This window comes from Pleurodeles waltl, chromosome 5 (genome assembly GCF_031143425.1).
Source record: "Pleurodeles waltl isolate 20211129_DDA chromosome 5, aPleWal1.hap1.20221129, whole genome shotgun sequence".
Lineage (NCBI taxonomy): Eukaryota > Metazoa > Chordata > Amphibia > Caudata > Salamandridae > Pleurodeles > Pleurodeles waltl.
Window position 1 is genome coordinate 933,143,997 of NC_090444.1, and position 23,060 is coordinate 933,167,056.

Below are 23,060 nucleotides of genomic sequence, written 5' to 3' on the forward strand. Positions count from 1 at the left end.
GGAAAAGATGAGGAATTCCCGAAATTTTCCATGCAGAAAGATAAAGAAATTTGTGCAGGACAAGACTGTGAGGACGCTGAACGGGGTCTAGAAGAAGATCCGGAAAAGGAGAAATAATGAAAGGACAATCTATGGCAAGTTCTAGAAGGGTTGGAAACCAAATCTGGGATTGCCAAAAAGGAGTAATTATGACTAGAGTGGCATGTTGACGTTGGACCTGCGCTAGCACCCTGCTGATCATAGCAAAAGGGGGAAAAGCGTAAGAGAGGGACTTGGACCAATCTTGAAGAAATGCATCTGAGGCCATTGCCAAAGGATCCGGACACCAACTGTAAAATAGAGGAAGTTGGCAATTTAGGCGAGATGCGAATAGATCGATCGACAATGGACCCCACGTGTGTTGAAGAAATTGAAAGATCTCGGGATGGAGCTTCCAATCACTGGAATCGTGGAGATGACGAGAGTGCCAATCGGCGATGGAGTTGAGGGTTCCTGGAAGATACTCTGCGTGAACCGAAATTTGGTTTGCAAGGCAGAACTCCCAAAATCCCTTTGCTAATTCTGCAAGAGGTTTGGATCTGGTACCTCTTAGATGATTTATATAACGGACTGCTGAAATGTTGTCCATTCTGAGAAGGATGGCACAACGAGCCCTGTCCTTTGCGAGGCTTCTGATTGCAAAGGAGCCTGCAAGCATCTCTAAACAATTGATATGCAATCTGGACTCCTGTAATGACCATGTCCCGCCAGTCGAGATTGGACCACACCGGTCTCCCCAACCCGTCAGACTTGCATCTGATTCTAATACAAGATCTGGGGCTGATGGAAAGATAGCTCTTCCGTTCCAGGCATATAAATGGTCTATCCACCATTGCAATTCTGTGCGAGAATCGTGATCTAGTGGAATGGAGTCTGCGTATGAGAGGCCTTTGCGCAAATGTAGAATCTTTAGTCGCTGAAGGGCCCGATAGTGTAAGGGACCTGGGAATATGGCCTGAACTGAGGAAGAAAGAAGACCGACTACGCGGGCGAGTGTTCTTAGAGAAATGTAAGGGTGACGTAGAATATGAAGAATTTCTGATTTTATAGATTTTATATTTGCAGAAGGAAGAAGCAGGGTAGTCGAGAGCTAATTGATTTGGAAACCTAAGAATTCTATAATTTGGGTAGGGCAAAGGAGGGACTTCTCTTTGTTGATGATGAAACCAAAGTTCGAAAGAAGCGAACTGGTCAGGTTGAGATGATTTAGAAGCAATTGTGGAGATTGACTCATCAGAAGAATGTCGTCGAGATAAATAAGAAGTCTTACTCCCTGAGCCCTGAGGTGAGCCACCACTGGCTTCAGAAGCTTGGTGAAACACCAAGGAGCAGATGAAAGACCGAAGGGTAGCAACGTAAAATGAAATGTTTGATCCAGCCACTGGAATTGGAGAAACTTCCTGTGATCTGGATGAATTGGAACAACTAGATACGCGTCTTGTAAGTCCAGGTGAACCATCCAGTCCTCCTGAAGAAGAGAATCCCTGAGATGGAGAATGGTTTCCATCTTGAAATGTCGATAAAACACAAATTGGTTGAAGAATTTTAGATTGATAACCGGACGCATTTTCTTGTTCTTCTTTTGGACTAGGAAAATGGAGCTGGTAAAACCGGCAGGATCGAGACGAGTAATTGCAATAGCTTGTTTTTGCAAAAGAGACTGGACCTCTGAAGAAATGAGAGCGGACATGTCTATAGAAAAAAGTGGAGGAGGAGGTAGCAGGGTCTGAATCGGGGTTGAATAAAACTCTATCATATAACCTTGGACCGTGTTTAGCACCCATGGGTCTGAGGTGATTGATAGCCAATTTGGGAAGAAATGACAAATACAACCACCCACAGGAAACTGGGAAAGAGAGTGATTTATCTGATTGATTGGAATTCCTGGAGCTCCTGTAGCCTCTGGACCGGAAGCCTCTGGCCCTTTGTGGGTAAAACTGTGGTCTAAAATCCTGGTAGGCTGAGTTGTAAGCGCCACAGGAGCCTTGATTGTATTAGGAAGAACGACCGGCAAAGCGGCTCCTGTCTCTGCCGGCCCTGGCGAAAACCCGTTGATTAAACATCTTCTTTAGAGATTGTTGGGCTTTATCTAAAGAGGTATCTCATATCTGCCGAGTTCTTTGATAAAACTGTCACCAAACAGAAGACCCTCTGTTTTCGCTTGAGGTTGGATCGATGCCAAGTTGACGAGTTTTGAGTCCAGTTTGAGTAAGAGACCCTTACGTCTTTCTTGAGAAATGACAGCATTGGCATTTCCGAGGAGACAGACCGATCTCTGAACCCAGAACCCTGAGTTCTTCAGGATCAATAATGGAGCCATCGATCCTGGCCGCCTCAGCGATGTAGAATATGCGGGTAAGGGGACCGATGACATCCATCAACTTGTCCTGACAGGAGGACCAGGCTTTGTCAATGCCTTTACAAGGATCTTTGCCGAACTTGGTAAAGAAAGTTAGTATGGGCTGATCAATGGTAGGAGTGAGAGAAGACTTGTGTGCAAGAGAAGGGCGTGGACACTCAGACTTGAGCTTGGCCCTTGTTTGCTTATCTAGGGGGCTGAAAAGTTTGACGGACACATAGTCGCCCACATGAGCGGCTGGAAACCATTCGGTAGAATTGGGATGCAAGATAAAGGAAGGATCAAAGATCGGTAAACCCTCGCAGTCTAGCAGAGGTGTACAATTAGAGGGTTCGAAAGAGTGTTTGGCTTTCTTTGCTATAGGAGAGGTACAGGAATCACCCTGGTCAGAGGGGTCCAAGTCTGAGCTTGCGTCAGGTAAGTCATTGTCAGTGTCCTGAATGGACGAAATCACCAAGGGGGACACAATATGCTTGGTTTTGGATTAGCGTTTTTGGGAAACATTCAAATTTTCTTGATTTTTATTCTTCTTAGACGGAGTCTTTTGAGAAACCGCGTCCTCCGCCATGGGTGAGGGGACCTCACTAATCTTTAGCGCCAATTTTTTAATACCTTTTGACTGGGAGCTGGGGGACAGGTGCTGTCTGCACTCCCCTGCAGACTGGGCAGACCTGGTTTGATTCAACATTTTTGGAACCGACGATTGAAGGTTTTTAGATCATTTATTTATGGAACTGTTCACAGCCTGTTGAACAGAATTCTGAATAAATATATTAATATCCTTCTTGATAGAAGAAACTTCCTCAGGGTCAACCTGAATGGAAGAGGAAGTATTAGTTTCCATGTTGACCTGAGTGAAAACCCCCCCAAATTAATGAAAAAATGGGTTAGAGGCAGATACAGAACAAATAGTGAGGAAAGGGTTAATTTTTTCTGTCCAGGAAAGCAAACCCCGCCCCTAGGCATGGATGGGGAAAGCCTTACTGCTCTCCGGCACACCGACACGAGAAGGCAAGGGGCTCCGGAGCGTGGAACAGAAGGTGAGGCTCCTCGCTCCTGACGCGCAGAACGGGAAATGCCGGTCCGACGCGTCAGAAGCGGTAGAACCGTTGGGAAAAGGAGCGCGTGCGAGGGCAGCGCGTGAGGAAAGGTATTGAGAGGCACTAAAAGAAAAGACGTATGCGGCAACTTGCCGGCTACAGAAAATGTTTAGAAACACAACATTCGAGCGATGCGCGAAGCGCGCTACATTTAACAAGCGAACAATTAAATAACCAAACAAATGACATGAAAACACAGAAATATACGGAGCGTAATAATAAAAAGGACTTAACTTGGCTGCGAGCAGCAAGAAAAGAGAGCTGTTCGCAGTCAAGTTACGTCATAATAGCATACTGTGCTGTTTATTGGTTCTTGTTAATATGGACTACAAATCTTTTCCCATTGGTTCGTTTTCTCTTCACCTATGGAATTTGTAGTTTTCTTCACTTGCTGCTGTTTAATAAAGCAAGAAAAGAAACGCATAATAGGAGCCTCCGGTCTTGTCATAAAATTATGTGTAGCACAATGTTTAAAAGTTTACGAGCATATGACTGCTCATCTAAGAACGTCCTCAACTCATCAACTCCTTATTTCCTTCAGGAAGCCTTACAAGCCTGTGTCTTCGGCTACTTTGGCTCGCTGGGTTAAGTGGATTATGTCTTTGGCTGGGATTGACACCTCTAAATTTGGAGCCCACTCTTCCAGAGGCGCTCTGGCATCCAAAGCCTTTTGGACGGGTTCCCGTCTTGAAGACATTCTTAGATCTGCAGATTGGTCTAATGACAATGTATTTAGAGTCTTTTATTGTAAACCTGTTGATAATGTTTCTACGAATGTCATTAATTTGCTTTAAACATGCATAATAGGAGCCTCCAGTCTTGTTATAAAATGTAGATTTTCCTAGTTTTAATGACGGAAAGTCTTAATTTTATTAAAGACACGGAGGCGAGTATTATCCCACCCTTACTTTAGTAACTAGTGTTTGTTTCTACTTCTCCCATCCCTTTAGTGTCATCATCGTCTGTTCAACCTGCTACCTAAGTCATCGCTTCATGGTGTGGATGCTCCATCAACGTCTACTCTGTCACCTTATCCACTTCTCTATTTGGCGGATCACAAGTGTGCTTCTCTTCACCGGAAGTTTCCTGGACTTATGAATTTTTGCTCCTAGTTGTTATCTTTTATTATGGCTGCTCTCATTTTGGATTCTATTTTCCCTTTATTTCGTGCCAGCTGAACTTTAAGCGCAAGAAAAGAGGGCTGTTCGCTGTCCAGTTACGTCATAATGGCATACGTGGTTATTCATTGGTTATTGTAAGTGGACTACAACTTGTTTCCCATTGGCTGGTTTTCTCTGCGCTCATGGGAATTGTAGTTTTCTTCACTTGCTGCTGTTTTATTAAAGCAAGAAAAGAAACGCATAATACTCGCCTCCGTGTCTTTAATAAAATTAAGACTTTCCGTCATTAAAACTAGGAAAATCTACTTTAGGTGGGACACTACCGCTTGTTTAAACTAAAAATGGCTTAATTTAAAGCTGCCTGCCGCCTTAAATTGCCTCTGCTTCAAAAAAAAGTAAATGGGGAAAATACATTTTTCCAATTTCGTTTTCAAATTCTCCCACCTACAGGTTTAAAATATTGGCATGTATGACGCACACACACACACACATTTTGTTCAAAAGTTGGACAATATGGCTTCAAAAACATTGACAAAAAAATAGATCTCGTATGCGCGAGACCTCAAGATATAATAGCCTTTGCCAATGCTGGCTGTCCAACTCTAGCGTTACCCATGTGTAATGTGATGGGAGAGTCTGTAAATGTCGTCCTTCTCTTTCAAATGTTACAGTCAAATTGTAGTCCTAACTTTAAATTAAACCCAGGTAGGGGTTTGAAATTCTGGTCAGTTTATACGCAAACCGCCTTTTCTAAATATAAGATGCCGCATTACGCTAACATCTATAGACTTACGCAGAGTCATACTTTAACATTCCAAGAAACTGTGCATTAACTACATTAAGCTACATACTTCTTCCTTACTCCTGCATAAGATTGCCAATATAATATTATTTTATTCCAGCTATACGCGTATTAGCAAATGGTCCTTACTTTCGGAAACAATAATGAAATATTTTTTCATTAATAGTATTATTATCACAACACAGTTGAATGCTTCAATGATATTGACTACTACAATATGGCCGCTGCCATGATCGGAACTTGACATAGAGCCGCGTTTCAATGTTGATACAAAATACCCTCAAAAACATGGCGACGCTGTAATCACTTTTCTTTTGAACATCCTATGTTACTTTGCATTCCACGCACAGGCATGGCGGCGACCAGATGGAGTTCTCGTGTCCTCAGTACGGTGTTGAAAGGTGAAGTATTATGAATTTTTCCTCTCACTGCATGATTTTTTTTTTATGTGGTTTTGTTGTTGTTGTTGTTATTGCGCCTTTTCCAATTCGTTATAATGCGTGCCGCGCGTCAGATTGCTTACCTTGTATATGGCAGCCCAAGGTTACTGCTGCTATTTGCATTGACAATATAGCAACGACATGCACGTCTGGGGATTTTACGGTGCACTTTTGGTTGAGGCATGCCCTTCGCTTTCTGCAATAAAAGTTTGTCAGTTTTTTCTGACACCAACCGAACTCCTTACTCCCCTAAGATGTGAAGTTGTAATTGAGAAGTTGATGGGTCACTGAGAGAATAAAATCAGGCTTCTCCCATTGAAATACACTTCGCCTTACGTATCTTGTTAGACTGACGGGGCGAACATACGTAAGGCTCTTGGCAATATTGTAATGTGTCGTAAATTGGAATAAACCTGTCACAATGTTTAGACCTGTGCCTGTGTACTCCTTTTTGTTATCCTTTCTCTACGCACCATGTGCAGTGCACTTCAAAGTGGCGCTATCCTTTTTCTTTTCTAAAGGGTCTGCTTTTCGTCCTTTGATTTAGGATGGTGTTGTTCCCTCTTACTATGACTGGCCTTCAGTTTGTGCAGTCAGGTATTCCCTTCTCATCCGTCCTCCTCGCCATAGTCATTGCCATATGAGCAACAGTTCCTGGGGAAAGGAGTTCCAAATAAGCCCAACATTGAGCTCACTAGTTTGCCTTCCTCCCCGGATGGCAGACTTCAGCTTCTTCCCAGATAGCATTAAAAAGGGAGCAAGATCCCTTAACATCCAGTTTTTAGGTCGAGCCTGCGTGTGTGCTCCCACTGGCGACTCTTGTAGCCAATAAGTGACTTGGAACCCACCCGTAGCTTTCCATTCGTTTCCATCATTGTCACTCTTCTTTGATGCATTCTTGTTGGGTAGTGCTTACTATGCGTCACGTCTGTTGCTGGCCCATGGAACAAGTACAGATTAATTACCTATTTGATTGGTGACCCTCCGCTGGTCTTCTGCTGCCCGTGCAAGATTTCAGGTACTATATTTCGGAGTTATGATGCAGTCAATGCTGGCTGCGTCATTCCTTTTCTTCGTTTCTTTTACTTATCCCTTAGCCAATCCTAGTGTGCTGCGCTTATTAACCACAAAAGAGCCTCAGCGAAGTGAAGAAGAAGAAGCTTTATTCGGTATAAAAAAATTCATCCATTACAACACATAATCATCAAAACATTATAAGAATACCAATAAAAACCATGTATAATAAAACCACCCATCATAAAAACATGTATATATATATATATATATATATATATATATATATTTATATAGAAAAATAATAAAATAAAAATAATAATAAAATAAAAAAACTGAAGAAAAATAAATAAGATCATTCTAAACATTCTAAATTTTTGCGCCAAGTAGTAGCTCCCTTCAGAAATGATCCCAGGCCCTTCCATACCAGTACATCTGAGGCCATTTGCAGCCACATGAAAGCCGGACGATATTGCACAAAACCTTTGGGCCTAAGGAGCGGTAGTAGGAATCGGGTTCTAAATGGAGCATAGAAGACACAGAACAGTGTAAAATGGATCAAAGTCTGATGGGATACCCCATCACAGGGGCAGGGTCTAATACATTTCTCCCCATACTGACCTAGGGGGAAACACAAATTACTTCTAATGATCCCCAAGCGAAAACGAGTTATGAGAGACCATTCCCTCACATCCTTGATTTCTAAAAGATATTGCTCAGGACCCACCCACATCTTTAGCATAGTAAATTGGTGACCCTCCGCTGGTCTTCTGCTGCCCGTGCAAGATTTCAGGTACTATTTTTCGGAGTTATGATGCAGTCAATGGTGGCTGCGTCATTCCTTTTCTTTGTTTCTTTTACTTATCCCTTAGCCAATCCTAGTGTGCTGCGCTTATTAACCACAAAAGAGCCCCAGCGAAGTGAATACACGAACAAAGTACGGGGGGCACTGCACAGCCTCACATTGTTCATCATTTTCTGTGTGTTCTGAAACTGTGACATGCTCCTTTTCCACTCTAAGTCACACAGACAATAACTTTTTTTTTCATCCTAGTATTTTGTTTTCGAGAAAATACTGGCAAATTGTGCTGGTTTCTGTCCGACCGAAATTCGTTCCTTTGTTTAAAAAATAAATAAAAAACGGCATTCCGTGAGAGGAAGCAGTGTGTAATTGCAGCCCTGAAACTTCACGCACTGGAAGAGTTCATATCACTGTGTCTGTGGCAGGCAGTGCCCCCCATCTGCGCAATGAATCTGAAGGTTTCTATGACCCAGTCACAGCCCTGTTTACTATCCAGTACCTACTAGCTTCACCACTACTCCTTTGTGTGACCTTTGCGGCAATCTTGCTAAGAGAAAAGATTGCAAGAGAAACTGGGCGTTCAGCAACTCTGTCACTCTCCTGCACTCTTCTGTCCTGCCCTCCCTTTCTCTGCTTCATCCCCAGCGCATACAAACACAAAACCATTGTGTCATTGAACTGATGTGTCAGAAATAAATACTCCAGATGACACTTTTGTGTACACCTTCCTCACTCAAAGCACATTAAACATCCAGTGACCACCAAGGAAAAGGCAACATAGCACACACAAATACATACTATTAACAATTGCATCACTAAATGCAGACCACAAGTGCACAGACTGCAGCAACAAAAGCACATATAGTGGAAGCAGGAGCACATACAACAACACGTGCGCACACACACACACACACATGTAATACAGTGAAAGACTGGCAAAGAGAGCAGCTTATCACTTGTACTATGAAGGTGAGACCTAATGGCTTTGCCAATGCTTGTTTAGTTTCTGTGTTGAGTGTGAGATCCCCAAGCAACTTTCAGGTACAGTGCTGGAAACTAGTGGTATCCTGCTGGATCCTGTTTCCAGCAGCTGTTTCTGGGCCGGATCTGAAATCTGGCCGACCCAGGAAAACTTGCTGAATTTGTCCTGGTATCATTTACCGACACAGTGACATATATCAGCTGCACCCGCACATTGCGTGCATTCTGTTTGGGGCAGCAACCTGCAAGCAGAAAGAGGTCTTTTGTATTTTAACTTCCATCTAGGCCCGAAACAGAGGCCTGATTTAAGGCCCAAGGGTCATCAGCCCGCCTTTTGTTCAAGTATTATCCAGACTGGAAGCCATCTGGAGTCTAATACCTAGAGGCCAGTACAGTGGAAGGAAACAAAGGCTTGCAGCTTGTTATCACTTAGCAAGTAGATAGTAGAAACTATTTGAGGCAGTTTTTGACTTTGTTCAACTTCCTATAAGAGATGTTTACACTGTAATAATGCAAGATTTATCAGTCTGTATGAGAAATTACACAAATATTGTTTTAAATGGCATATACTAATTTTGTGTTTTTTTAAAACAATACTCATCCCAGTGCAGGATGTCAGATCGTTGTTAACCACTAGAACTAGCTTACCACTATTTAATCCCTTCAACGTTGGAAATACACAATAATCTTTGCAGCAGGTCTTTTAATGCTGTAATATATTTTAAAATGCACCCTCTTTCTGGCCAGTTAAGTAATCTAGAACAAATTTGGTGTCACATATGTTCTTGTTGCCAATTTCTTTGCAGCAGATTAAAAAAAATAAATGTATGCTTTTCAAGCTTCAGCCCTTGCGACTCCACCCCCTTTCTCCTCCCTCACCTTGACCCCCAATTTGTGGAGTCAAGAAGTAGACTTGTTCCATTTCCAGCACTTACCAGGCAAGATATAAGTTTTATAATATAGCTGCAGCTAATTTTAATCTTCCTATATATTTGATGTCCTGCTTGAGCAGACTCCACAGCTTTTTAAAATTCCAACTGGGTGCGTTTTGCAGGTGGTTATCACGAGGCCTTGCTCTAGTGGGCTCAGTATGATGGAAATATTATGTTCTGTTGATTGGACTCATTGTTAATTAACAAATGACAATCTGGAGTGTCTCTTAACCGACAGCATGAGTTGCTGAAGTTCCTTGCTACTGTGAAGTCTCCCTCCAGTGGAGTGCACACATTATGGACATGATTTATAGTTGCTAGGAAGTAGTGACACATGGGTTAGCATTTCATAGCCGATTCTTACCAACTATAAAGTAGTGTGAGGTGCTTCTTTATCTTGCCTTTGTGTAGTAAGATAAAATGGAGATGCCAGGAAAGGCAAAGCAGAAGACCTATAACATCAAGGAAGCTGCAGAGGAATCTATTAAAGTACCAACTGTGGCAGCCATAAAGCAGATGATCCAGGCAGTGATGGGTGCTGCTTCTAAAGAATAATACATGCCTCGTTCCACAAAAAGCCCTGGTATGGAGACCTGAGTGAAAGATGATCCAGAAGGGGGAGAAGAGTATGACAGAGGGAGATATGTAGAGGGACAGGAATTAAAGGAGGTCCTTCTGCTCATCAGAGAAAAATTGGCATTCCCAGAATCAAGAGGGAAATGAGACATTCTTTTTTGACTATCCAAATACGCTCCCTTTACATACCTCCATTAAGAAAGTGATGGAGATTGAATGGAAAGAGGTCAATAAACACTCCTTCCCTAGATTTCTTTCATAATAACAATTGCAGGACCATTGGAAAACAGCCCATGTTTGTTTAAAGGTATGGAATGTGTTTCTGACAACAGATAATTAATATCAGTAATAGGGCACATTAGCAAAGGTACGCATTGGCACGCAAACACTTACAAAGCATGAGCCAGCATTTCATCCTAGAGAAACAAGCGTGATTGACTATGAAAACATATGCGCAGCCAAGTTGCATCACAGCAGGCTCTATTTCACATAAAAACAAGACCTATATCAACGTCTGGAGGCCATATTTTGAAGTTGGGAACACAATTTATAATGAACTGCGGAGAAACCACTTGAGTTCACAAGATATTTTTCAGGTTTTGTCCATCAGCGACAATCACGCTCATAAATCCAGACAACAATGCACAATATCTCGGGGAAAATAAATAAGCCAAGTAATAAGCACAAAGTAAAGCATTAACAGCAACATTTACGACTATTGTGTAAAATAACATAATTGTATTTAAAAAATAAATAAATCTTAAGACATTTATATTAATAATCTTTATGATGGCAAATAGCCAAGGAATAGTACCACCACCTTTATTCCTTACCCAGTCAGGTAATCCATCTATTTCATGGGAAGCGTGGGTGGACATGTTTGAAAATTATTTTGTGGCATTAAATGGCCAAAATTTACGACCTGTAAGAAAGAAAGTAATCCTTCTCGGCACTTTGGGACAGGAAGGACAACATATATTCAAATATTTGCCTGTGGTGGTAGAGCAGGATGGGCAACAAGTGTCAGATGTATACAAAGAAGCAATGAAAAGATTTGCAAAGGAGGTTAATATTCTTATGACGAAGCACCAGTTGTATACCCAGCCACAAGGAATAGGAGAAAGTATAGATGAGTTTGTTTCAAGATTACGAGAACTGTATATTCAATGCCAATTTGGAACTACGACTGATTAATTAATATGCGACCAATTGATTGTACAGTGTTGAAGCAAGAAAATGCAAGAAAGGGTGTGGGCAGCAAAGAACAGGATGTTAAAAAATGCTACTGAAATAATGAAGATAGTGGGAACATTATGAATATTGCAAGAGGGAAATGAAAAGGAAGGGCAAAGGAAATTAAGCTGGAACTGATGTTAATAGTGTAGTCAAATATGATAGTGATGTTTTGGCTAGTGCTAAGGGAATGTATAAGCATAATAACAAAAGTGTGTACAGCAATACTGGCAAATCTAATAATAAGGCGTGCACTAGGTGTGGAAGCAAATTTCATAACACGGAGTCCAAGACATGTTTTGCTTTAGGAAAAGAATGCAAGAAATGTGTGAGAAGGGGGCATTTTGCATGCATGTGTAAAACTCGATCCAAGTCTAGAGTAGGAGTTGTCCATGAAAAGTATTTAGCATGTGAAGAAGGAACAGATAGTTTTGTCAGTAGATAAAAAGATGGAAGGAAATAATTATTCAGTCAGACCACACAGACCAACAGCCACCTTTACAGTGAGGGGGAAGAGTGTTCAGTTAACGGTAGATTCAGGGACACTGTATACCATAATACCCGAAGAAATGTTCTGACAAGAATGGCCTAATGTACGTCTCCTACCAAAAGACATTAATCCAGGCAGTTACCATGGAAAAAAGATAGACATAATTTGTTACATGTTAACAAAAATTGAATTCCACAAAAGACGGATAGAGGGAAAAGTTTATGTAGCGGTTAGTGGTCCAAGAATTGTAGGCTGCCATCACCAATACGACTTGCACATTAATGTATACCGAAGGGCACTAAATCGAGTTATGTTAGTAGAAGACATGACATTTGAAAATATTTTAGAGGAAAACTAGAAAGTCTTTACTAATAGATTAGGAGAACTGAAGGGATATATACATAAGAATTTGGTGAGAAATGATGCAGTTCCCATTCCAGACAAGGTGAGGAAGGTACCTATCTCGGCATGCCAGGAAGTCAAAAAAATGACTAGAAACATGATACGGGAATGTATAACTGAACAGATTGAAACATCTAGGTGGATCTCTCCAGTAGTGATTACAGGAAAAGCAGACAGTAGATTGAGATTTTGTCTTGACCTTCATTCACTCAACCAGAATATTTTAGTAGATAGCTATCCATTGCCTAACAATAAAAGAATTAGTCTTATTGTTAAAAGGGGGGGAAGTATTTCTCTGAATTAGACCTTAGGCGTGCTTACCACCAAATTAAATTACATAATGATTCCAAAGAACTTGCAGCAGTCATTACAATGGAAAGGGCCTCTAGTTCACAAGGATGCCATTTGTTCTTGCCTCCGCTGCGGGAGTATTTCAGAGGATGATGAGCAAGGAATTTAAAGATGTAAGTAATGTTATCTTTTTTCAGGATGACATTTTAGTTTTTGGCGACACAATGGAGAACCATAACAGCACCTTAAAGTGTGTACTGGACAAAACCAAGAGAGCTGGTCTTACATTAAGGAAAGAGAAATGTATATTTTTTCATCAATTAGATTGCATACTTAGGTTATACATCATCGGAACAAGGGGTTAAACCAAAGAAAAGTTTGCTGGAAGCAATCAGAAAGACTCCTTCTCCCAAGACAATGATCAATTAAGGTCGTCTCTGGGACTTATTGAATATTATTTGAAATTTATAAAGAACTTTGTAGACAAAACAGAAAGTCTAAGGAAACTTTTGCACAGTGGACAGAATTTTCAGTGGGAAGAAAAACAAGAAATCACATTTCAAGACAAAAAAGAGCATACGTGTGAAGCAAAAGTATTGGTACCATTCGATGTGAATTCAAAAACTGTTGTTACGGTTGATGGAAGTGCAATTGGTTTGGGGCGATAATAACACAAGTACAATTTGGGAAGGAAAAAACAGTAGCATTTGCTTCACTATCACTGACTAAGACAGAAATAAATTATTCTGTATTTGAAAAAGAGACTCTTGCTGCAGCGTGGGGTATTGAGCATTTTAGGACTTAAACTGTTATTAAGGGTGTTATTGCCCTGAGGTGTAGGCAAAGTGTCTGCACGGTTAGCTAGACTAGCAGAACAGCTACAAGAATACCAGTTTACAGTTGAATATATTCCAGGATGGTGTAATGTCCAGGCAGACTGTCTATCCTGTCAACCACAAGATTGGCAAGAAGTAGACAAGGAACATGTTAAAAAGCGTGAGAAAGGAGCAGTGGTGAGTGTTGATGATGTAGTAGAATGTACCCAAGGCATAGTATCACAAGAAGAATGGCGTAAGAGTATAGAAGATGATGCAGCAATAAAGGGGGTAATTAAAATGATCATAGGAGGAGGGAGAAGAACAAGTACAGTGAGTGTTCATATTAGACCGTTTATAAAGGTGTTAGAAGAATTGTCAATTGTTGAGTACAAAAGACATTGTTGTGAAGGAAGACAGGTTTGTTCCTCCTGATGGTGTAAGACATAAATTGCTTAAAATTGGCACATGAAGGATACATAGGCCAAACCCTAACCAAAAGAAGATTGAAGGAAAATGTTGGTGGCCTGGTATCAATAGAGATGTGAATGATTGGGTAGAAAGATTTATAGATTGTACTGTAAGGAAGGTGAAAAAAAGGTTGAAAGTGGGGAAACACAATATAATACAAGAAATACCACACCCTGGAAAAGCTTGACATAGCAGATGCATGGACTTTATTGGTCCATTAGGTGGGGTTGGGTCTGATTTGAAATGTGCACTAGTGATGGTGGATATTCACTCAAAGTAGTTGATTGTCAAGTTCGTGAGGTAACTCACTACTGTAAACACTATTAAAGCAATGTAAGAAGTCTCTCTTGAGGAAGGCTGTCCTGTAAGATTGATTACAGATAATGGGACACAATTGGTTACAATTGAGATGGAGAAATTTCTAAAACCATGTGGGATATGTCACTCTCGCACCTCTTTATATAATCTACAGGCAAATGGAATAGTTGAAAGATGTAATCGGATGGTGAAAGGCGTTTTTCAAATGGCATTAAGCAGCGAAAGAATGTGTGCATAATGGTGAACGATTTAGTATGAGCTTATTTCACTACGAAAAATGGTGTGAAGGACAAGATACCTTTTGAGGTAATGGGAGGAAGGAAGGCAGCACAAAAGTGAATCCTGCTTGGATGTCTGCATTATTTGACGGTAAAGGTGAGGTGGAAACACCTATCTAGAAGGTTAGTTTGAAATGTGGCATAAAAAAAGGAGATTTGGTGAAAATAAGATCTGGGCATGTGGAAGGAGGTCTTACCAAATTCTGTACAAAGTGAAGAAAGTCAATGACTTCTATGTTGTGTTGGGGAAGGATGAATGGTGGAATAAAAGGAGAGTAGCCCTCCACAGTACAAGTAACAAAGGGGAGGAAAGGAAAGTTGAAGTTGACCATGAGAGGTGTAGCAGCTTCTTACTCATGAATGGTGAAGAATTATTGAATAGTAATAAAACAAAGGAGAGAACTGTAATCAGACACCGGATATTGGTCATGGAATTCAAATATGAGAGGTTAATCCAAGTGCTCGTAGAATTCCATAATATTTGCATGATTATGTTATGTAATTAGCAATTCAAACAAGATCCGTGAATCTCAGTCATTGTAGTGTTTGAAAGTTATACTTGTAGCTAGAGGAGTATGTATCTTCAAAATAAATTATTGCATGTATTTATGTAAGATTTTATGTTTTGAATGTACTATGTTTATGTCAAGGGTGTGGATGTGTTGTACTTGAGGAATTCCCAGCATGCAACACATGCTGGGAATTCCAATGATTGGAACGACCAGCTGAGGGTCCTGAAATAAGTTACCTGGATGCTGGCAAAGAAGCTACATGTTTCCTGTGCTCCATTAGGACCAAGAAGTAAAGCACATGTTAATCCCCTATCCTCATGTGGCAGTATTTGTGGAGGGCCGGGATCATAATAGGGTGCTGCTGGGGTATCCCAGCACCAAATTAATACAAGTCTTAACAGTTTAGTAATCCAGCTCAAGACTTACTATATAAACAGGAACAACTCTCTATAGGAAGGTCAGATATTTCATTTTGTGGTAGTTTGGAAAAATACACTATTAGATAAATTGATGCTGTAATTAATAAAGGAGGCATTCCAAATTGTTTTCAGCACCCTACTGTCATATTTTGTTTTTTGCCATTCCTTTTCCACCATGTCCAGTAAAAAGGCATGCTGTACTGGAGGAAGTTTAAAAACTACTCTTGAAGGAAGCAGTTGTGCATGTACCTGCTTACCAAAGAGGCAAGGGAGTGTATTCAATACTTTTTTCCAGTACTTTTTTGGTGGAGAAATCTGTTAGGCAATTTACACTGGTCCTCGATCTCCAGAGTGTGAATTCTTACATTCCACATGTAAAATTCAAGATGTCTCTGCAGTAGATCCTGGCAGTCATCAATCACAGAGATTTTCTAGCATCTCTGGATTTATTGGATGCTTATCTCCACATACCTATTCATCGTAGGTCACAGAGGATTCTCTGATTTTGTTTGAAGGTCCAACACTACCAATTCAGGGTACTTTCCTTTGGCCTTTCCTCTTCACCTAGAGTACTCACTAAAGTACCAGCACCATAAGACACAAGTTCAAGTATTTCCTTATGTTAATGATTTGATCATTTCTACTACTTCTCTCTCTAAGGTTATTTTGCAAGTTTAAGAGGTGTGTAACACGGTACAAGATTATTGACTTTTACTAAATCACAGCAAGTCTTGCCTAGCTTCCACACCGGGCATACACTTTGTTGGAGCACACTTTAGAACAGATGTAGGACAGGTGTTCCTACCCATGGAGAGAAGACGGAAGCTAAAAGCAGACGTTCTGGATTTACTTGAACAAGAGATTCCTCCAGCAAGACAATGGTTGAGACTGTAGGCACTCATTAGGTCTACTCTTGCAGTCATTCCTTGAACACGTTAGTTTATGTACCCCATGATAAGTAATTTATGCGCACATTGGATACCTAGATTAGAGGATTTGAGCAAGGTATGCTAGTCATTGTTCAGGTGCGGAGGAATGAGGAGAATATAGGTAGGGGTCTTATGTTTCATATAAGACCATCAAAGATGGTCACGAGTGATGCCAGCAAACTGGTTTTGAGGGCAACTCTAGACTGCTAGTCCACAGGAGGTGAGGGAATACAGCCCCATTTTCACAATGGTCAGGTTCACATAAAATATACAGCCCCATGCGCATTAACCTGTTCACAAAAGGATACATAATAAAAGGGCATTTCTTTGTGTGCGTGTTCATTGACTTTATCTTTTTTGATAGGAGGCAGTATTAAAAGTAAGTTATGGCTAATCAGGCCTATTTCCCAAGTAATGACACTGATATTGCATAGAGTGGTATTCCTGATCATGGGCAGATCGGCATGACGTGAAATGTCTAACATCGTCACCACACATGAGCTGCACAGTGGAAGGTGGATGCCTCAAACAGCAAGACTACTGTGCCTTATGGTAAGACATAGGGGCGCAATAGCATAATGGCTTAGACCACCCACTGAAGCTATTGACAAAGTAAGTGATTCAGGAATCTTTGAAACGTTACTTTATTTCTGATGGCCAAATTATTCCTTCTAAAAAGACGACCATAGGCCATAAACGTTTTGTTTACACTCCTCAGTTGTGCTCAGTTTTATGCTGTCACACAGTGTGTGACTGCTGAGCCTGTCCCACCACACACCCTATGGTGGCTAGTATATACTCCGAGTTAGGGGTAACTCTGACTACAACAGACACGTATATATTGGCATTTAATCTCAGTTTTGTCATCAGTTGTCTGTGTCTGTACAATTGAGTATGCACTTTTTTCACTGCCACATCCACTAGTGTGTCAGGTGTCAACACATTTGCAGTGCTTCACAGATGATCATCACAAAAAAAATGAAGTGCTCTGGTGATTTTATTTTTCTATCCTCCTTTAAACAGATGACAAATGTGTCCTCCTGCAAATTTGAATTTGAATGCTCAGTGTGTGCCTGCCATTTGACACAATTATATAATTTTCACCAAAATAAGCAAATTATATGGCTGTAACATGTAGACCAAAATAGTGGACATAGAGCCCATTACTACCCTCATGTCCCACCACTTAGTACTACAGTACTTCTTGAATTTAATCAGAATGATCACTAATAAATAACTATGTACATGGTAACATCCTAGATAGTTTTATTCCATTTCCTTTCATCCCTACAATATTCAAGAAATTCCATATCACTGGTCGAGCAGAGTCAGTCATAGGGTTAGGGCCCAATTATGAAGCATTCCACGAAGATTTGTGGGTGGAGACCCTTTTATAACCTTAAAGGTTATTTAAGAAAGCAGGTTTGTGGAACTAAAAACTTTGATTAGATCAAGAGGGACCTTACCTTGGGTAAATAATTAGCGATGGACAGTGCAACAGACAGCCAGTTCTTCTAATTATATATTGGTTAAATAATTAGAGATGGACAGTACAGTACTCCGCCAGTTATTCTAATTGGAGACAGCTTGAGGCTTTCCATCTGGCCTTTAGAGAGTTTTCTCCCCAGCTGTTAGTTTATCTCGTACAGATCAAGACCGACAACAGGGTCATGCTGGGATATGTAAACCATCAGGAGGCTGCAGAGTGTAGAGTCTCAACTTTCTAGCTCAAGCGTTTTCCCCTGGGCAGAGTCCAATCTGAGTTCCAGAAGAGTAGTTTACCATCCAGGTAAGGAGAATTGAGCAGCGGACAAATTAAGCAAGGTGTTTTCTTTGATGAACTCAGTATCTTCGATTAATGAGGTGGTCTGCCAGTTGCAGAAGTAGTTTGAGTATCCAGCAGTAGATATTTGCCTCAAGAGAGAATGTCCTTCTCCCAAGTTTCTGCACAATTATTCCCTGACAAGTGGCATGGAAATTGAATGCCATGTAATTCAGGTGGCCAACAGGCTTGCAGTGTGTGTTCCTACCCCATCCCAGTAATTTCAAGGGAACTCCAGAAGATCATAGAGGACAGGGCTCTAGTCCTAATGGTACGTCCAGGTTGGGAGAGGCGCCCTTGGTATCCCCTCTTGTTACAGCTAGGGATCTAGCCTCATTGGGTAATCTCAGATCCTTATCTAGCAGGATATCACCTGCTTTTCAACATGTTAGTGTGAATGCATCTTCAGACTTAGCTTGTGGGAGGGTATACCTATTTTTTAAGGGGTGTTCCTTTGGAGTAGTGTACGTGATTCAACACTCCAGATGCCCATTTGCTCTAACGGCCGATTCTCCGCTTTAAAGAAATGTTCAGATGTGGTGTGGGGAGAGAGGTTTCGAGTCTTTCTCAGTGGGCCCCATGAGAGTGGGTTTCCTAAGAGAGGATGTCTTTTGGGATTTGCTACTTCTACTCTTAGTGCAAGGTGTTCAGTGGTGAGAGCATTCAGGAGTCCTCGTGTGGACCAACTGGAGCCATTGGTATTGAGATTAAGTTATTTTTCCTCCCAAGAGATTGATGTGTGATCTTAACATTTATGGGATCTAACTCTGGTTTTAAGAGTGCTACAGGATTATCATTTTGATCCACTGGAGAAGGTTACTGCAGATTCTTTACCCTAACTGTGGTATTCACAATAGCCATTTCTTCTGGCAGGAGTATAGGGTTATTGGGGTCATTCTTAAAATCTGAACGTTTTATGGAAATATTCTCGGGTATTGAGACTTAGCCATGAGTTCATACCAAAGGTCCCTTTCTTTTTTCACCAGTCCAGGGAAGTGGCTCCAGTCTTACCTCCAGATCCTCAGACAGGTGAGAAATGTTTGTTACACATGTTAGATGTAAAAGCAGCTCTCCTCATTTATTTGGTGAGAATAGAGGCCTTCAGAAAGATGGATAACCTATTTGTGAAATTCAGTAAGGTTGGGAAAGGTTGAAAAACTTTTAACTATATTATGAGTAGATGGATCAAGCATGCAATTGTGCCAGCTTATGAATCTCAGGGTAGAGATGTGGTAAATCAGATTCAGGGATGATCAGTGTTAGAAATGGGGTATCTGGTAGGCATTCATTTTGCACTCTGTCCAAGCAAGGACCCTCACTATAGTCAGGGTAAGGGAGATGCACACCTAGGTTTACCCCTGCTCCCCCCTTGGTAGCTTGGCACAAGCAGTCAGGCTTATCTCAAACGTAATGAGTAAAGTATTTGTACCACCACACACGGTAATAGTGACAACACCACAAAAGGGACACAACACCAGTTTAGAAAAATACCCAATATTTATCTAAATCAAACAATACCAAAATGATGATAAAGATCCAACATACACGAGCAAAGTTATGACTTTTTAAATTAAAAAGAGTATTAATCCATAGAAATCAATAGATGCATTGTTTTTACACAAAGTAACTGGTTTCCTTAAAAAATAAAGCCACAAGGGCGAGCGCGTGCGTCGGAAAAGTCAGCGATGCATCGATTCCTTATTCGCAAGTGAGGCTGTGCATCGTTTCTTTTCTGGTTGGGTAGGCGATGCGTTGTTTTTCTCTCCCGCAGAAGAGCGATGCGTTGATTTCCTGACAGGCAGCCTCTGGTCCCGCAGGTTCACTGTAGTTTTGACGTCCAGCAATGATGCATGCGAAATTCTGGTGCACGGTGGTGAAGAGCCGCATTGTGTGGGTAATGTCTATTTTGGCAGCCGCCATGCAGGTTTTTTTTTTTTTTTCACTCACGGCTCATATGCGTGGATTTTAATCTTGGTTCCACCAGCTTTTCTTTTCAAGGGCCCAGGGACTGGATTAGGCACAACTTGGCAGGGTAGGAGTCTCAGCAAGAGAGCCCAGGTGTTGGCAGAGGAAGTCTTTGATGGCCCTGAGAATTCAGAGCAGAGGGCAAGCTCAGTCTAAGACCTTGGAGACACTTCCCAAGCAGCAAAACACAGCAAAGTCCAGTCTTTGTCCTCTCTCAGGCAGAAGCAGCAACTGTAGGCCAACTCAGCAAAGCGCACTTGCAGGCAAAGGGACAGTACTCCTCCTCCAGCTCTTCAGCTCTTCTCCTTTGCAGATATCCTCTTGATCCAGAAGTAACATATGGGTCCATTACTTATACTCCTTTCTGCCTTTTGAAGTAGGCAAACTTCAAAGGAAAGTCTCTGTTGTTCACAAGATCCTGCCTTGCCCAGGCTTGGCCCCAGACACACACCAGGGGGTTGGAGACTGCATTGTATGAGGACAGGCACTGCTCTTTCAGGTATAAGTGTCAGCTCCTCCCTTCCCACTCGAACCCAGGAGACTCATCAGGATATGTCGGCTACACCCCAGCTCCCTTTGTGTCACTGTCTAGATGGAATTCACAAACAGCCCAACTGACAGTCTGACCCAGATGTGTATTCCACAGACAGGCAGAGGCACAGAATGGTTAAGCAAGGACATGCCCAGTTTCTATAAGGGGCCTTTTCAAACAGACAGTCTAAAAATCAACTCTACCAGAAGATGTACTTTTAAATTCTCTATCTGCTCCCAATGGGAAAGTGCACTTAAAAGATATTTAAATGCACTCCCCCATGTTAACCTATTGGAGAGATAGGCTTTGCAATAGGGAAAAACACACTTTACAGCATTCCTTTGCCGGGAAATGTAAAACACACCAGTACATGTCCTGCTTTTTAAAGGCACAGCACCCTGCCCTTTGAGCTACCTAAGGACTACCTTAGGGGTGACTTACATGTAGTAAAAGGAAAGGTTTGGGCTTGGCAAGTGGGTACACTTGCCAGGCTGAATTGGCAGTTTAAAACTGCGCGCACACAAACACTGCAGTGGAAAGTCTGAGACATCTTTACAGGGCTACTCACATGGGTGGCACAATCAGTGCTGCAGGCCCACAAGTAGCATCCGATTTACAGGCCCTGGGCACCTCTAGTGCACTTTCCTAAGGACTTACTCGTAAATTAGATACGTCAGTCATGGATAAACCAATCATTAATACAATTTACACAAAGAGCATATGCACTTTAGCACTGGTTAGCAGTGGTAAAGTGCAAAGAGCCCTAAAGCCAACAAAAACAGGTCAGAAAAATGGGAGTAAGGAGGCAAAAAGTTTGGGGATGACCCTGCAAAAAGGGCCAGATCCAACAATCAACATGGAGTATGTCTGCATATTTGGAATTATTCAAGGCTGCATCAATTCAGGAGGGTTGTAATACAGCCTCATACATTTATGGACCTCTGTTAGTTCCAGCTGGGAGACAGAACTTATACAGTATTTGCTTCTTCAGTGTTAAGTGCAGTTTCAGAACACTAATATGTGCAGCAACATATTAAGTGTAAGAAATCCGAAAGTGTTTAATTTCATCATATCTTTATGTTGTTATTTGAATTTTGTATGTGTTACTTTTGTTATAGGGTCATGAATCCGACTTAGGCTTTGGTTTCAGCTCATAATGATGAATGTGGCGAGGAAGACAGACTAAGGATAGTGCCCCAATTACTTACCAGTAATCTTCATTACTCAGAGTCCGAGACTTCCTTCCCACAGTTTGGGTATGTCAGCCTTCCCAACCGAGGAGGAGTAGCACGGCTTCAGGCATGGATTTGAGGCTTGTGAAATACAGGATGTTAAGGGGGTCAACTATCTTTTTATGGTAATTGTGACTGAGAAAGTCAACCTTCTTGGGGAAAAGGGAAACTAGTGTGCTCAGTGTTTTGCTTTGGGGGTTCTGTTCACAAGAGCTTTTTTCTCAAATGGTGATGACTGTGGCAAGTAACAGACTAATGAAGATGACCTGTAAATGGCGACCAATCCAGTGCAACGCAATATATATGAAAGCCACAGTGACTCCGATTCAATTCCTGACGGACAGTAGGGTTATTGGATGCAAAACAATTGTGACTGAAATAAATGCAGAAAAATACCCTTTGTTGGAAATGATCTGTTTTTTCCGTGGTGTACCCCCAGATTTTGACTTGACTATTTTTGCTGACTGTAGAACTCTGTGCACCTTACCCCTGCTAACCACTGGTAAAGTGCCTATTCTCACCTTTTTAACTTGATGAAACTGCTACACCTAATTGACATATTTAACATACCTATACATCCTTACTATACGGTACAAAGTGTACCCCACCGAACCTCTTAAGATCTCCTTTCAAGGCATCTGTATGGAAGTGAAGAATGGAGAGGCTTAGGGCTACTTCCCATTACAAGTTTCGTGTTTGGGCCTGTTATGGCTGGGTAGGACCGCTGACCCCTCCCCCACCACCCACCCTTTAATTTTTCCTCCAAACCATCCTTCCCTTCTTTCTTTTTGGTCTGCTAATCGAAAAGTTTCTAGCATTTGTGGACAAGAAAGTTTAGTTCTAATACAGACAGTAAGCAAGGATTATGCATTCTGCGTTTTGCCATTTATTTAACAGCCACATAAATGACACTAAACCATGATAGCATGTATAAAGACCTAAAATGTCCATAGTGTTTAGAAGAAAAACTGTGACTCCTAAGATGGGAGTTCATCCAATAAAACAATCCAGTAACGCACATAAACACTGGTGACAACTGTAAAAGCACCCAAAAGCGCTTCAACGCCTCGTCAGGGGTAGTAAGCGCTATATAAATACTATATATATATATATATATATATATATATATATATATATATATATATATACCACCTCTATTCTCTGTGTCACAGAGCCCAATCCAAA

General features: G+C 41.3%; 1 protein-coding gene across 1 annotated transcript in view; it reads left to right on the top strand.

The window, feature by feature from the left end:
* The first annotated feature begins 5,694 nt into the window (after positions 1 to 5,694).
* MRPS5 (mitochondrial ribosomal protein S5) overlaps positions 5,695 to 23,060 on the top strand; it is a 495,636-nt gene continuing 478,270 nt past the window's right edge. Inside the window, exon 1 of the mRNA XM_069235057.1 lies at positions 5,695 to 5,822. Coding sequence (XP_069091158.1) covers positions 5,747 to 5,822 — 76 coding nt within the window. The 5' untranslated portion in view covers positions 5,695 to 5,746. The remainder of the gene's footprint in view (positions 5,823 to 23,060) is intronic.